Source organism: Poecilia reticulata, linkage group LG18 (genome assembly GCF_000633615.1).
Source record: "Poecilia reticulata strain Guanapo linkage group LG18, Guppy_female_1.0+MT, whole genome shotgun sequence".
In the NCBI taxonomy this organism is placed as follows: Eukaryota; Metazoa; Chordata; class Actinopteri; order Cyprinodontiformes; family Poeciliidae; genus Poecilia; species Poecilia reticulata.
Window position 1 is genome coordinate 3,448,981 of NC_024348.1, and position 11,662 is coordinate 3,460,642.

Sequence of the window (11,662 nt, forward strand, 5' to 3'; positions counted from 1 at the left end):
CGAGATTTTGTCTCGATATTTTGAGATAGTGTCTCGTTATTTTTGAGATGCCGTGTCTCGTTTCGTGATACCGTGCCGTTATTTCGACATACCGTCTCGTCATTTCGGGATACGCATCTCGTCATTTCGAGATACCGTATCTTATTTCGTGATGCCGTGTTATTTCGAGATACCGTACGTTATTTCAAGATAGTCTCTTATTTTGAGATACCGTATATCGATATTTCGATACCGTATCTCGTCATTTCGAGATGCCGTACGTTATTTCAAGATAGTTTCGTCATTTTGAGATACCGTATTTCGAGATTCTGTCTCAATATTTCGAGATGGTGTCTTATTTTGAGATGCCGTCTCGTTTCATGATATTGTATCGTTATTTCAAGACAGCGTCTCATTATTTCGACATACCGTCTCGTCATTTCGGGATACCGTATCTTGTCATTTTGAGATACCGTACGTTATTTCGAGATACTGTATCTCGTTTTTTTGAGATACCGTATTTTGATATTTTGAGATATGGTATCTCGTTATTTCAATAACGAGATACGGTATTTCGAGATACCGTATCAAAATGACAAGATAGGGTATCTCAAAGATACGCATCTTTGAGATACCGTATCTCAAAGATGCGGTAGATTATTTTGAGATACTATCTCAAAATAATGAGATAGTATCTCATAATGATACACTATCAAATTATACATTTTTGAAAATGTTTGGAAGAGGTTTGATTTGTTACATTTCCATTACCATCATTATTTTGAGATGTAATAGTATCTCAGTAGTATTATGAGATACTATCTCATTCTGAGATTGTCATTTTGATATACAATCATGAGAATTAATTTTTTTTAACAGTGGTGGAAATGAGCTTCCATACAATAAGGCCTCATGCGATTCAGATTCTCTTCAATGTCATAATTCAAAGTTTGCCAACAATTTAAGCAACATTTAGAGTTTCAGGGGAAAAAATCTTAACTCGTGACTGAAATCCTTTATTTCCTCCATCAGTCAGTAGAACCTCTGGAGGAGCAGTGGACTCGTTTCTCTGAAGATATTTTTAGCTGATGGCCTCAGTTGTCTTGCATTACTCTACCCAGCACACATTTCTTCAGAAACTTTATCAATAAGCATTTTCATGGCTCTCCGTCTTTGCCACCTTACTATAATGGAAATCAAACCTTTCCCAAACAATTTCAAAAATCTATCATTTCCTACTTTCCAACTTCTTGGTAATACGATTACCCTGCTAATGAACTAAATATAAAATTAATTGATGTGCAATTACCGGCCAGTCTTTTTTTGGCCGGGTCATATTCTGTACACCTACAATATTAGAAACATCTCTATTGTCTGCAGGATCTATGAACCCAAAATTAACTGAAAAACTATACAAAAGATATCCAATAATAATTTGACAAAATGTATTAAGACAAAGCTTCAAACAAGGTGAACTAATAAATTTTTTTAAATAGTTTGAACAGGGAGAAAATTGCATAAAATATTTCTTTGGTAATAAAATCAATGATGCCATAAATGAACATAGAAAATATGTAACATCTTTCCACCAGGAAGCAGGAAAGCGTGGACGTATTAGTGGTGAAAATGAGGATTTCAATGTCAAGACTAAAAAACGAATTGAGAAAACTAATAAAACCAATTTATGAGGAAGAGTATAACTGGAACTGCATCATCTGTTTAAAAATGTAAAACATGCAGAAATTACAGATACATCTTGATTCAGCAACTGAAAAAGAAAAAAAGTAGCATCTGTCCAAATAAAACACCAATCAATGCAGAGAAAAGTTGAGATTTCAGAAAATTGTAATTTAATAAAATATTTACACTGAAGACATAATTCAGAAAAAAAACTGAATACAACTTGAAAAAGAAATATTAGAAACAAAAGCAAATGGAGCCATTTTCCCCGATGCCCCACAATCCCATCAGTTTACAGTTGTTCCACCTCCACAGCCGTCACTCTATGGTGGATGAAGACGGATACTGTCAGTCACCAAGGAGCCGAAAATGCAGAGTTTCAGGATCAGCAGCACCTTCTGATCCCCTCAGCCAAAAAGCAAAGTTAAAATTCATATCCACAACTTCTAAGTCAACACTGGTTAAAATGTTTTCCCTCTGAACTCAAAGATTCAACAGAAAGGTAAATGGATAGGTTTTAGACAACAAAACAGGTTCTGATTCAGCCAACGACATTATAGTGCAAATTAAATAAATGAGAAAATAGTTTGTTCCTAAAAAGCTAACGATTCTACCAAAATAAATGTTTGCTGTAGCTTCCATCGAGCTCACGAGTTTCATTTCATTTGAGCTGAAACTGACCCACACATACAGGAGACCTAATGCTGCTCTGAGCTTTTCCCCCATGTCTCCAGAAGGTGGCAGCAGTAAGCCTTTCTGGTGAATCTGCATTTGTATGGTGAAGAGGTAGAATGTAGATGGACAAAGGTAATATAGCACTCTAAGCAGGCGATGGAAGTCAGACAGCCAGTTCAACGTGTGTGCAAGACTGAAAGGCACAACTAGACAAACAAACCTACAAGCAGATTGAAAAGTCAACTGAGGAAGTCAAAATAAGAGATCCCACACAAACACCAGCTGTCTGGTTGGTGTAAACACTCATGGCGACTGAAGAGGGTTTCTGGTTCTGAGAGGGGAAAAGGAAATGTGGCCAGGTTTAAATTAAAAAGAGGAAGCGCTAATAAAACAAGGCACTTTTTGTTTTACTTATTTGCAAAAGCGCGGTCTCAGAAGTGCTCAAAATAAATCTGACGTAATGATCACTGAATTTTAGAATTAAAGACTGTCAGAGCGTTGAATTTAACAGTCAAGAACATAACTGATCATTTATGACATGGTCTAAAATATCACTCACTCAAGAGCCGATTTTAGAATTTTTTTTTTTTAAACTTTCTCAAGCCTAAAGAAAAAGCATCGGTTTAGTACCCACAATATCAACTCCCAACATATGACTATATCATCTTTCTTTTCCTCTGCATGCCTTCAGTCTCGATCTGTGGCAGGAACAAGGCACCATGTGGCTCCTGATCTGAGGCACATTTTAAAAACTGTTAGCATTAGCAGATTGACATGCCTACACTGGGGTCCGTTTTTAAAATCAGAAATTTTAACCTTCTGGACTCATTTCAAGTCTGATAAATTTAAACATCCAGTCACTTGAACCACAGGAAGTGAAAGAAGTATGAGGGAGTTTAACCTCGAGGTAAACAACATGCTGTGGCTGACAAAAACGCATCAAGTTAACTGAACAGTTTTCTCGCCACAGCCAGAGTTCTAACTTCATCCCTGTGAGATTCATTTTGCTCTGATAATACTAAAATACATTCACAACAGTTTTTTTGAATATTGTCATTTGCCAGTTTCTGCTTTAAATTTCATCTGATACATGAGTGGAACAACTCTTCAAAGGACTCACATGGACTGCACCAGCAGCTGGACTCATGGCAGAAAATCAAACTTAGCTTACAAGTTGTAGGGTAGTGTTCATTATTCCAAGTGTGGTTTTGCTTTGTTGTTCCTCCCGCCCCTCCCTTTCAATTCTAAAGTTTTATCATTTTCATTCAACAATACTAAAACTGCTGTCAAAATGGTTTTTCAGAAACTCATCTATAGTTACTTTTGTGGCTTACTGGTTGTAGGCATCAACTGCAAATACATCTTTTCCCGCACTTGTTTTTACCTTTAATCCAACATATCAGTACGTTCCACTGAACTGTCATTATTACAGAGAGGAGAGAGGCACACAGTTCCTCCATGACCGCTCGTCTCTGATCAACACCGGAAAAGAATCGCAAAAAGTTCCTGACAGCATCAACCTCACAGGAATAGCTGACTTCATAATAAATCTGTTGCCAAGTTTTCATTCGTCTTCATGTGAAAAATTTGCAGACTAAGCTGCTTTAATGCATTCCACTGCAGGATCAGAGCAGGGATAGATGCAGCGCCTGAGGTCTTTACAGCACAATTTATCCACATTTAGTAATGTTACACTTACTGAAAAGATATTCAGTTAATTTTACAGAAATCTACATACAACTTTTGCAATTTCAATTAAAAAAAAAAAAAAAAAAAACTTTCCGAAGCATATTTGACTGCAATCACGACCTCAAGTCCTACAGTGACCCAGGCAGAGTCTTTCAAGACTAAAACAAAACTTGTCACCTGTGCAGCGGTCAGCAGTCGATCATGGAAACCTCACATCTATACGTTTGACTCACCGAATGGAAGCTCAAACATCCCTACAGATGAAGCACATCAATCCCCTTTCAGTAGAAGCAAACAGCTGCCAAGTGATTGGGCGTCTTACCGTCGGCGTAATTTCTGATTCTGCGTTCGCCTGAGGTGGAGAAGTGAGTGTAGAAGTGAAAGTGATTTTTTCTGGACAGGCCGAGTTTGAATTGTCTTTGTCGGTAACTGGCCTGAGAACACTCAAGGTACCAAATGGTCATTTTCCTAAATTGCCTGTTCTCTTGTCCTCTTCAAAAAAAAACAAAAAATAAAATAAAAAACAAAAAAACACCTTAGTCTCCCTTAGTTAATATATTATTCAAACTTCTGATGAACTCAATGTTAAACGGTGGTTTCTATTAAATAAACTATAGAAAACACGACCTGCAGTGGCCGTGTGTGCATCCTGTCCTCTGGAGCCCTTAAGCTTCAAGCATTGAAATTCTTCAAAGCTTTGCTGTGTATGATGCGTGTTTAAAATGTTCAGGTAAAACGCTAAAGAGCTATTGCATAATTCACCAACTTGTCAACTTTTCTATTGGGTACAAATTAAAGTTTTCAAAACCACATCAAGCCCCTCCCTGTGCAGTGTGTGCGCATGTGTGTGTGACCAAAAAGACCGCAGATAAAAGAGGACATGAACAGTGCAATCCAAAAGAGGTTCTGCCTCTCATCTGTGAAGGACGAGCTTTAAAACGGAGTCTGTAGGTGTGTGTACTGCTGTGAAGGTGTGGAGGCTGTAGACGAGGTGGTGTTTGGCGTGGTGCTGTTAGCCAGCTGGTAGGGAGAGGAAGAATCGGATAACTGAAGCTGCTCCAGTTTCTTTAAGTATTCTTCTCTGAGGGCCAAAAGCTCCTTGTAGCGCTGCTCCACTGGACTCTGCTGCTGAAGGCGTACACACACACACACACACACACACACACAGGTGTTACTGAAAGTTATCGTTTTCAAAAAAAGACAAGTCTATCAAACTTCTGACAAACACTGCCTTCAGAATTTCTTTTGTTTGCCATTATTCACCTTGTTGGCGTTTAATCTAAAATCTTTAATACATTGGTCAATGAGAACTGTTAATCTGACGTCAATGCATGAATGCTAACTAGGCTTAGCATTCATGACAAACTGTGCTAGCTAGGATGAGATTGTGATTGACAACACTAAGACCCTCCTCCTGGCTGATTGGTCATTTCTAGGTAGCACTCACAGAACTGGAAGAGATTATGCGTCTCGTACCAAACTGTCACACCATATTGACAGTTTCAATGAATATGTAAAATAAAAAAATTTTTTTAAACAAACGTCACATACTGCAGCTTTAACATATGAAGCACCTTGACATGCTGACCTGTCCCGTTTCAATACAAGTCCTTAAAACTGAAGCTCAGAGGAGATGGATTCATCTCAACTATGGCTTCAAAATCATAGACAAGTTGTTTAGAAATCAAAATCAATTTGGGCTGTTTTACTGCAGAAAACGGTAAAAAAAAAACAAACAGCCCAAATTGATTTATGAACAATTTGTCTACAATTTTACTGCAGAATCATAACAAAACACTACAAAGCATCAAAACATTCTTTAAACACACACTGGGTATCCTACCTGGTGTCGTATACGTGGGTTCCAACGGATGTAGTAGGTTACCCACAGCTCTAGGTGGCGCATGCTTGCCACGGGGTAGAGAACTTGTCCAGACTCGGGGGTGTAGAACGGGTTCAAATAAATATCCATCTTGCTGTTGACCAGAGACCAGAGAGACACCGTCTTCGATCGCAGCTCCTGAGTCAGACAGAAAGTGATTCAATATCAGGTTACTGATACACATCATGTTGTCTCAAGGCGCTATACAACAGGAAAGTAAATGCAATCAAATCAGACACATTTTAAGTCAATGGCAGTAAAATAACTGTTGATCTTTGTATGGGTGTACTTGTACATACTACAGATAGAGAACCACTCAGTATTTACCAACAAAAGGAGGCCATTTGTGGAAAATCAGAACCTTTTCCTGCAGCTCTACTGAACTGTACAAGATAGATTTACAGCAGTCTCTCAATCTGTGGTCCAAAGACCGTTCTCAAAATACTGCATGTTTATTTCCTGACAAGAGGTCAAAGTGCAAGGCGTACTGCTAGCTTATCAAAGGATTGTGTTTAGAAACAACAATGGAAAAGTGGCTTAAGACTAGGGGCCTCATGCTTGCCCAAAAACATACGGTGCCATATTTTAAGCACAAGTTGACATGTAAAAAATAAACAGTGAAAGTTTGCTTAAATATACACAAATTTTTCACCTGCTGTAAAAATGTGCAGCAGTAACGCAAATTCCGGACAGTAGCAAACTACAAAGCACACCAAATTTGACTCTGCACTTTTGAAAAGAAAACAAAAAACGGCCCTATGCCACCTTTCAGTGTGAAAGTTGTGCAAAATACATGACTTCATCAAACACCTCATATTTAATGTTTTCTTATTATTTGGGCAAAGTTTAATTCCACTAAAGTTCAGGGTTCACAGAAAACTCACTGACGAAGACAGAAGCTCACAGGCTTGTAGGAAGATTGAACAAAACCTGAAAACTTCTAAAGATTTATATTTAAAGTACAAGGATGCATGTATGTCTAAAACTTTTGCAACAGTACAACAAAAGTGGTTTTAAGAAGTTTAATTATGGCTGTAGTGGTTTTGAACCAACCGCCTTTTTAACCAAAGTAAAATGAATAAGTTTAGTTGTTTGCCGACTTAAAGAGCCATGTTAAAAATAAAATAAATAAGAGAAGGAACCCTTGATGGTCACTTACCTGCTGGTCTCGTATACTCTCACAGTTGTAGAGGAAAGTCCCAAAGCGACAGCTGTCGAGATGATCCAAGATTGTGAGCAGGAGATGCTCATTGAACTCAAAGGCTGTAGGAAACTGAGAGGAGAAAATCCGGTTACATTTCCAAGACACCGACAATCACGTGTTTATGCTCATGCACCCAAATTCTCTGTTAACCCTTGGAGCCATTTCTTAACCCAAATAGCCACAGCTTGACAGACCTTTAGATGAACCACATTTCACCTCTAATCATGTTTGTGCTCAATATTTTTCTACGTTAAATTGACCCGATTTCAGAAATAAAATGCAACAATTCATGTCTAAAAAAAAAAAAAAAAAAAAAGAAAAAAGAAAAAAAAAAAGCTGCTTAGAAAACTTTCTGAAGGCCCTACAGAAGAAATCAAGAGCTAAATTCAATGTATGCTCACTGAATTTGTCTAACATTATACTGTCAGGTTAAAGAGTTTTAAAAAATATGTAAAAAGTATATTTTTATTAGTGCCATCAATCAACTAAAATATCTTATCAGGTTAATCACTCTCTAGCTCTGTGATTAAACACAACTAATCACCATGCATGCTTAATTCTGTAAAACTGGTTTTTTTGCCTCCAAACAAACATGCCAGAAGATTTTAAGTTTTCCAGGTTTTAATATTCAGGAAGGTTTAAGAGAAATTCTGTTAATTTAGAAAAGCCAACTATAAATTGATTGTGCTTCGGTGGAAGGACAATTCATTGTTGCAGACGACAGGCTACATACCATCTTGATTTTATTCAACATTCTCATTGGGTGTTTTTTAATTTTGCCACTGAGAACAGCAGCAGCTCGTATGGAAAAACTGTAAAAGTTTGAGAAAAACAAAACTAATCTCCCTCTATAATTTCCACTGCTATAATTTAAATATATGCAATTAAATCAAGCTCAAAACAACTTATTCCAGAAAAATATATTTGAAGATTGTAGATTTTAACAGTTTCGTCAGATATAAACAGTTAATTAAAAACAATGCAAATCATTTCACCAATCACTTGTTCTTAACTAACCTGTTTGGTCATCTGCCACACACAATCAATGAATTGAACAAATATTGGCGATCTGTCCTGGTCTGCGTGGTTTTTGTCACCGTGGCCGATCCGCTAAACACACCAAATAAACGGTTAACAGTAAACTCAACTTTTTTCTTTTTTTTTTTTTTTTTTAAAGGGGCAGGATTATGCGTTTTCTAGCCAAAGAGGGCCATTTTATAGATGTTATAAAATTTGCATTTTATTTTTATTTAACCTTTTTACCAGTGTTTCACCAAGACAACTCGTATGATCAGATTTCTCAAACATGCATGAAAGAATCAAAGCAACAGTCCAGGTATGTTTTTGATGACATTGCAGCATGACAAAGATCAAAGAAGTGGATTTACATAATACTGCCCCTTTAGTAAATAATTTGTGCAATCAATATTGTGGATATTTCATTGGCATATCTTAAAGTATGATGTAATTATAATAAACAAAATTACACAACTGTAGTTTTCTGAAAAAAAACTATCAGAATCTTACCGATGCAAATTTGTGACCAAAGCTGATCCATTCCTTTTCAATCAGGACCTACAAAGAAAAGTTTGACAGTTTATTTAAAATCAGGACGAATCCAGCCGGTTCTGTTTGCTGTGAAGTTACTGACCTGGAAGCCCCTTAGTGTGCGATAGTGGCTGTCCAGCATCAGCATGGCCAGTGAGGTAAGCTGTGCTGTCCGGTCCCAGCCATCACTGCAATGAACCAGAACAGAATTCCCACTGGAAACCTTGTCTGCCACTTGGATGGCTCCCGACAACACCAGCTACACACAAAGAGCTTTTAGTACACATACGAAACCTTTGAAAGACTGAATCCTTCTGTGCTTACCTTAATATGTTCTAACCAGTGTGTAGACTCTAGACTGGACAGCCAGTGGGATTCCTCCACATTTGGGTAGACGATATCTTTGAGTTTCTTGAGGGACTCCCTCATGACGTGAATATTCTGGATGTCCAGGAAGACTAGCTCAGCGTTTAGGTACTCGTCCCCTTCATAGCCCCCTCCAGTGGCCTGAAATTGCCAACACAATGTGAACCTAAAGTTACGTTGGTGGACAAGAACATTTCTGAAACAAACACTCTTATTGTAAGGACTAAACATTCACAGTATTCATTACAGACCTAAGCAAAACCTAAAGGAAACTTTTTAGCAGGTGCAATTAAATTTTTGTGTACGTCTTCATAAATATGCAGAACATATGCTGATCATTAGAGGGCAAAATACTGGGAGGATCATGTGCAAGTAAATTGATTTACTACCCACAAAGTCATTTATTAAACCTGAACCATATTGCTAGTGATGATTTTGCATCTATTTATGTTTATGTTTGAATAGCTGATGCAAACCGGAACAGTGAAACGTCTACCTTTACTGTGGGGAAAAAAGGTAGATACAATGATAGAAGATATTGCTCGTCAAATATTTGGAATATTTGAAAAATGTATTAAGAAAAAGATGAAAAATATTCTACAGCAAAGGTAATTTAGAGCTGCAGGAGTACTTCATATTTCCAGCGCACCATCAATTCATCGTTTTGTGTGGATGGCCTGCAGCCAACAAAATACAGCGCAGATTATCTTTGCCTGCTTCATGTTCCACAAATTGCGTGGGCAAAAGATTTATGCAGCCATGCTACTGACAATATTCATACAATCAAACCAAAATAATCACAGCAAAACTGAAATATTGTGGTCTTGTTCCGCCATTTAGTCGACAAAGCAGCCTTAGCTTTTCCTCTAACCTCATTTCTCATCCTGTCATCTTGGTCAAAGAGTCCAAAGGAAAAAATCAACTCCTCCACCTCCAGGTTAGTACCTGGAGGTGGAGGAGTTGATTTTAAAATGCTCCAACTCATTTTAGACAGTGTCAGAGCATCCAAACCAAATATCACAACAGATTTGTTCTTATTAACTCTCTCAACTTTGAGCTACCCTTCTGTACGCTGTAACCACTCCCTTACCATGAACCCATCAGTGACTCAGACCATCACTGTCACTCTCTCTACGCATGTCTTCCACTATTCTTTTTTTGCTACACTCGACTTCCTCATGTAGTGTGAAAGTTCCTCTTTTGGTACACTCTCATAATGCTCCTTTTAGATCCTTAAAGACACAACGATGCTCTTTCTGACATCTGTGTTTCTCTACAAGACTTCTAATAGCAAAAATATGGCTTGTGAAAACTTCCTGTGCATGAAATCAAACGGCGGCAGACTGATTCTCTTCATGAGCTCGCCTCAGCGTCTCTTTCTCAACACATCATTGTGTGGCTCTGTCGTTACTACTGCTCTGAACATCCCCATTTCATGTGAGAACTGGTGCCAGTACACTCCTCCAATAGTCTGGCATCTTCTCTCTCCAGACCTTTTCTAAACAAGCTGGTCAAAAGCTCCACTGTACTCTCACCAACACTGATGCATCTATTTAATCACTCTTCCACATTTTTACTAATCTATCCCATCCATTTCCCTTTTCTAGTTCCTAACTGATGCGGTCAGAAGGTGGACACAGTAGTTTGAATTGCTGAAACATGACACCAGTTTGGTCGCTATTGTTTAAAAGCATTTCTTTTTCCCTCTGACCTTGTTTGCGACCGCGTTGACGTTGGGCCGGGCGTCGTAAATGGTGAGTTTTTTGGTGGTGTCGTTTGCCTCTCTGATGAGGTCCAGGTATCGCTCGTCGTCTTTATTTCTTTTACCAGACATTCCAACGAGGGGCTGACTGCAGCGAACAATCACTGCCTGATTTTCCCGGTGGATCCACGACAAAACCTGGACCAAAAATCAAAGATGGTTCAATTTCAGGTGAAAGAAATACATTTGTAATGAAATACCGTGGTAATGTCTGCATGGCAAGATGCAGAAACAACTCATGTAACCCAGCTCATGTGCATGCATCTTAAGAATGTATTCAAATGCATTTAAACACCAGACTTCTGTGATGTAAAGAAATCCCACTGGTTTATCTGATTAAAAGGCTTGCTCTTACCGGTATGCGTCCTCTTGACCGGAAGGTGGCCACTCTTCTCAGGTCATCTTCTTTACATTTAAAAGGGACTGCGAGGACAGTTGGGTATGTGTCACACAGATCATAACTCTTATTGATGAATGTAATACGCCATTTGTTGTTTGGCAAGCCCTGTAGAAAAATTTATAAATTAGAAAAGACCGACCACAGTACAGCACTGAGCGCCGTTTAGATTGGACACAAATGAGAAAACGGAAATTCTGGCCTGAAAAAGAAGCAAATGATCCAGATATTTACCTGTCGCCTAAACTCCTCCATAGCTTTATAGACCAACCAGCCATTGTCGGTGTACTTTTCCTGATTCACATAAGCAAAAAGAGGCTGCAAGAAAGGAGACATGCAAACACATTTTCAGTTGACATCTACATAACAAAAGCTGAGATCCAGTTAGTCCTTTTAGATTCATCTCTGTGTCGCATCGGAATTGCATAATTAGCAGGACGTTTGTGAGCTTGATGAATCATTTGATTCAGGCGGGGTGGA

General features: G+C 38.3%; 1 protein-coding gene across 2 annotated transcripts in view; it reads right to left on the reverse strand.

Annotated features, from left to right (window-relative positions):
• Window positions 1-2,649: 2,649 nt before the first annotated feature.
• The window catches only part of mtm1 (myotubularin 1), a 17,176-nt gene continuing 8,163 nt past the window's right edge, over window positions 2,650-11,662 (reverse strand). Inside the window, exons 7-16 of one of the 2 annotated variants that reach the window (XM_008434996.2) lie at window positions 11,417-11,500; window positions 11,141-11,290; window positions 10,735-10,923; window positions 8,982-9,164; window positions 8,761-8,916; window positions 8,637-8,684; window positions 8,127-8,219; window positions 7,065-7,178; window positions 5,867-6,043; window positions 2,650-5,148 (exon numbers count right to left, since the gene is read on the reverse strand). In XM_008434996.2, the coding sequence (XP_008433218.1) occupies window positions 4,957-5,148; window positions 5,867-6,043; window positions 7,065-7,178; window positions 8,127-8,219; window positions 8,637-8,684; window positions 8,761-8,916; window positions 8,982-9,164; window positions 10,735-10,923; window positions 11,141-11,290; window positions 11,417-11,500 (1,386 nt within the window). In that variant the 3' untranslated portion in view covers window positions 2,650-4,956. Of the gene's footprint in view, window positions 5,152-5,866; window positions 6,044-7,064; window positions 7,179-8,126; window positions 8,220-8,636; window positions 8,685-8,760; window positions 8,917-8,981; window positions 9,165-10,734; window positions 10,924-11,140; window positions 11,291-11,416; window positions 11,501-11,662 lie in introns of both variants that reach the window. The other variant, XM_008434995.2, reaches the window with a different exon arrangement.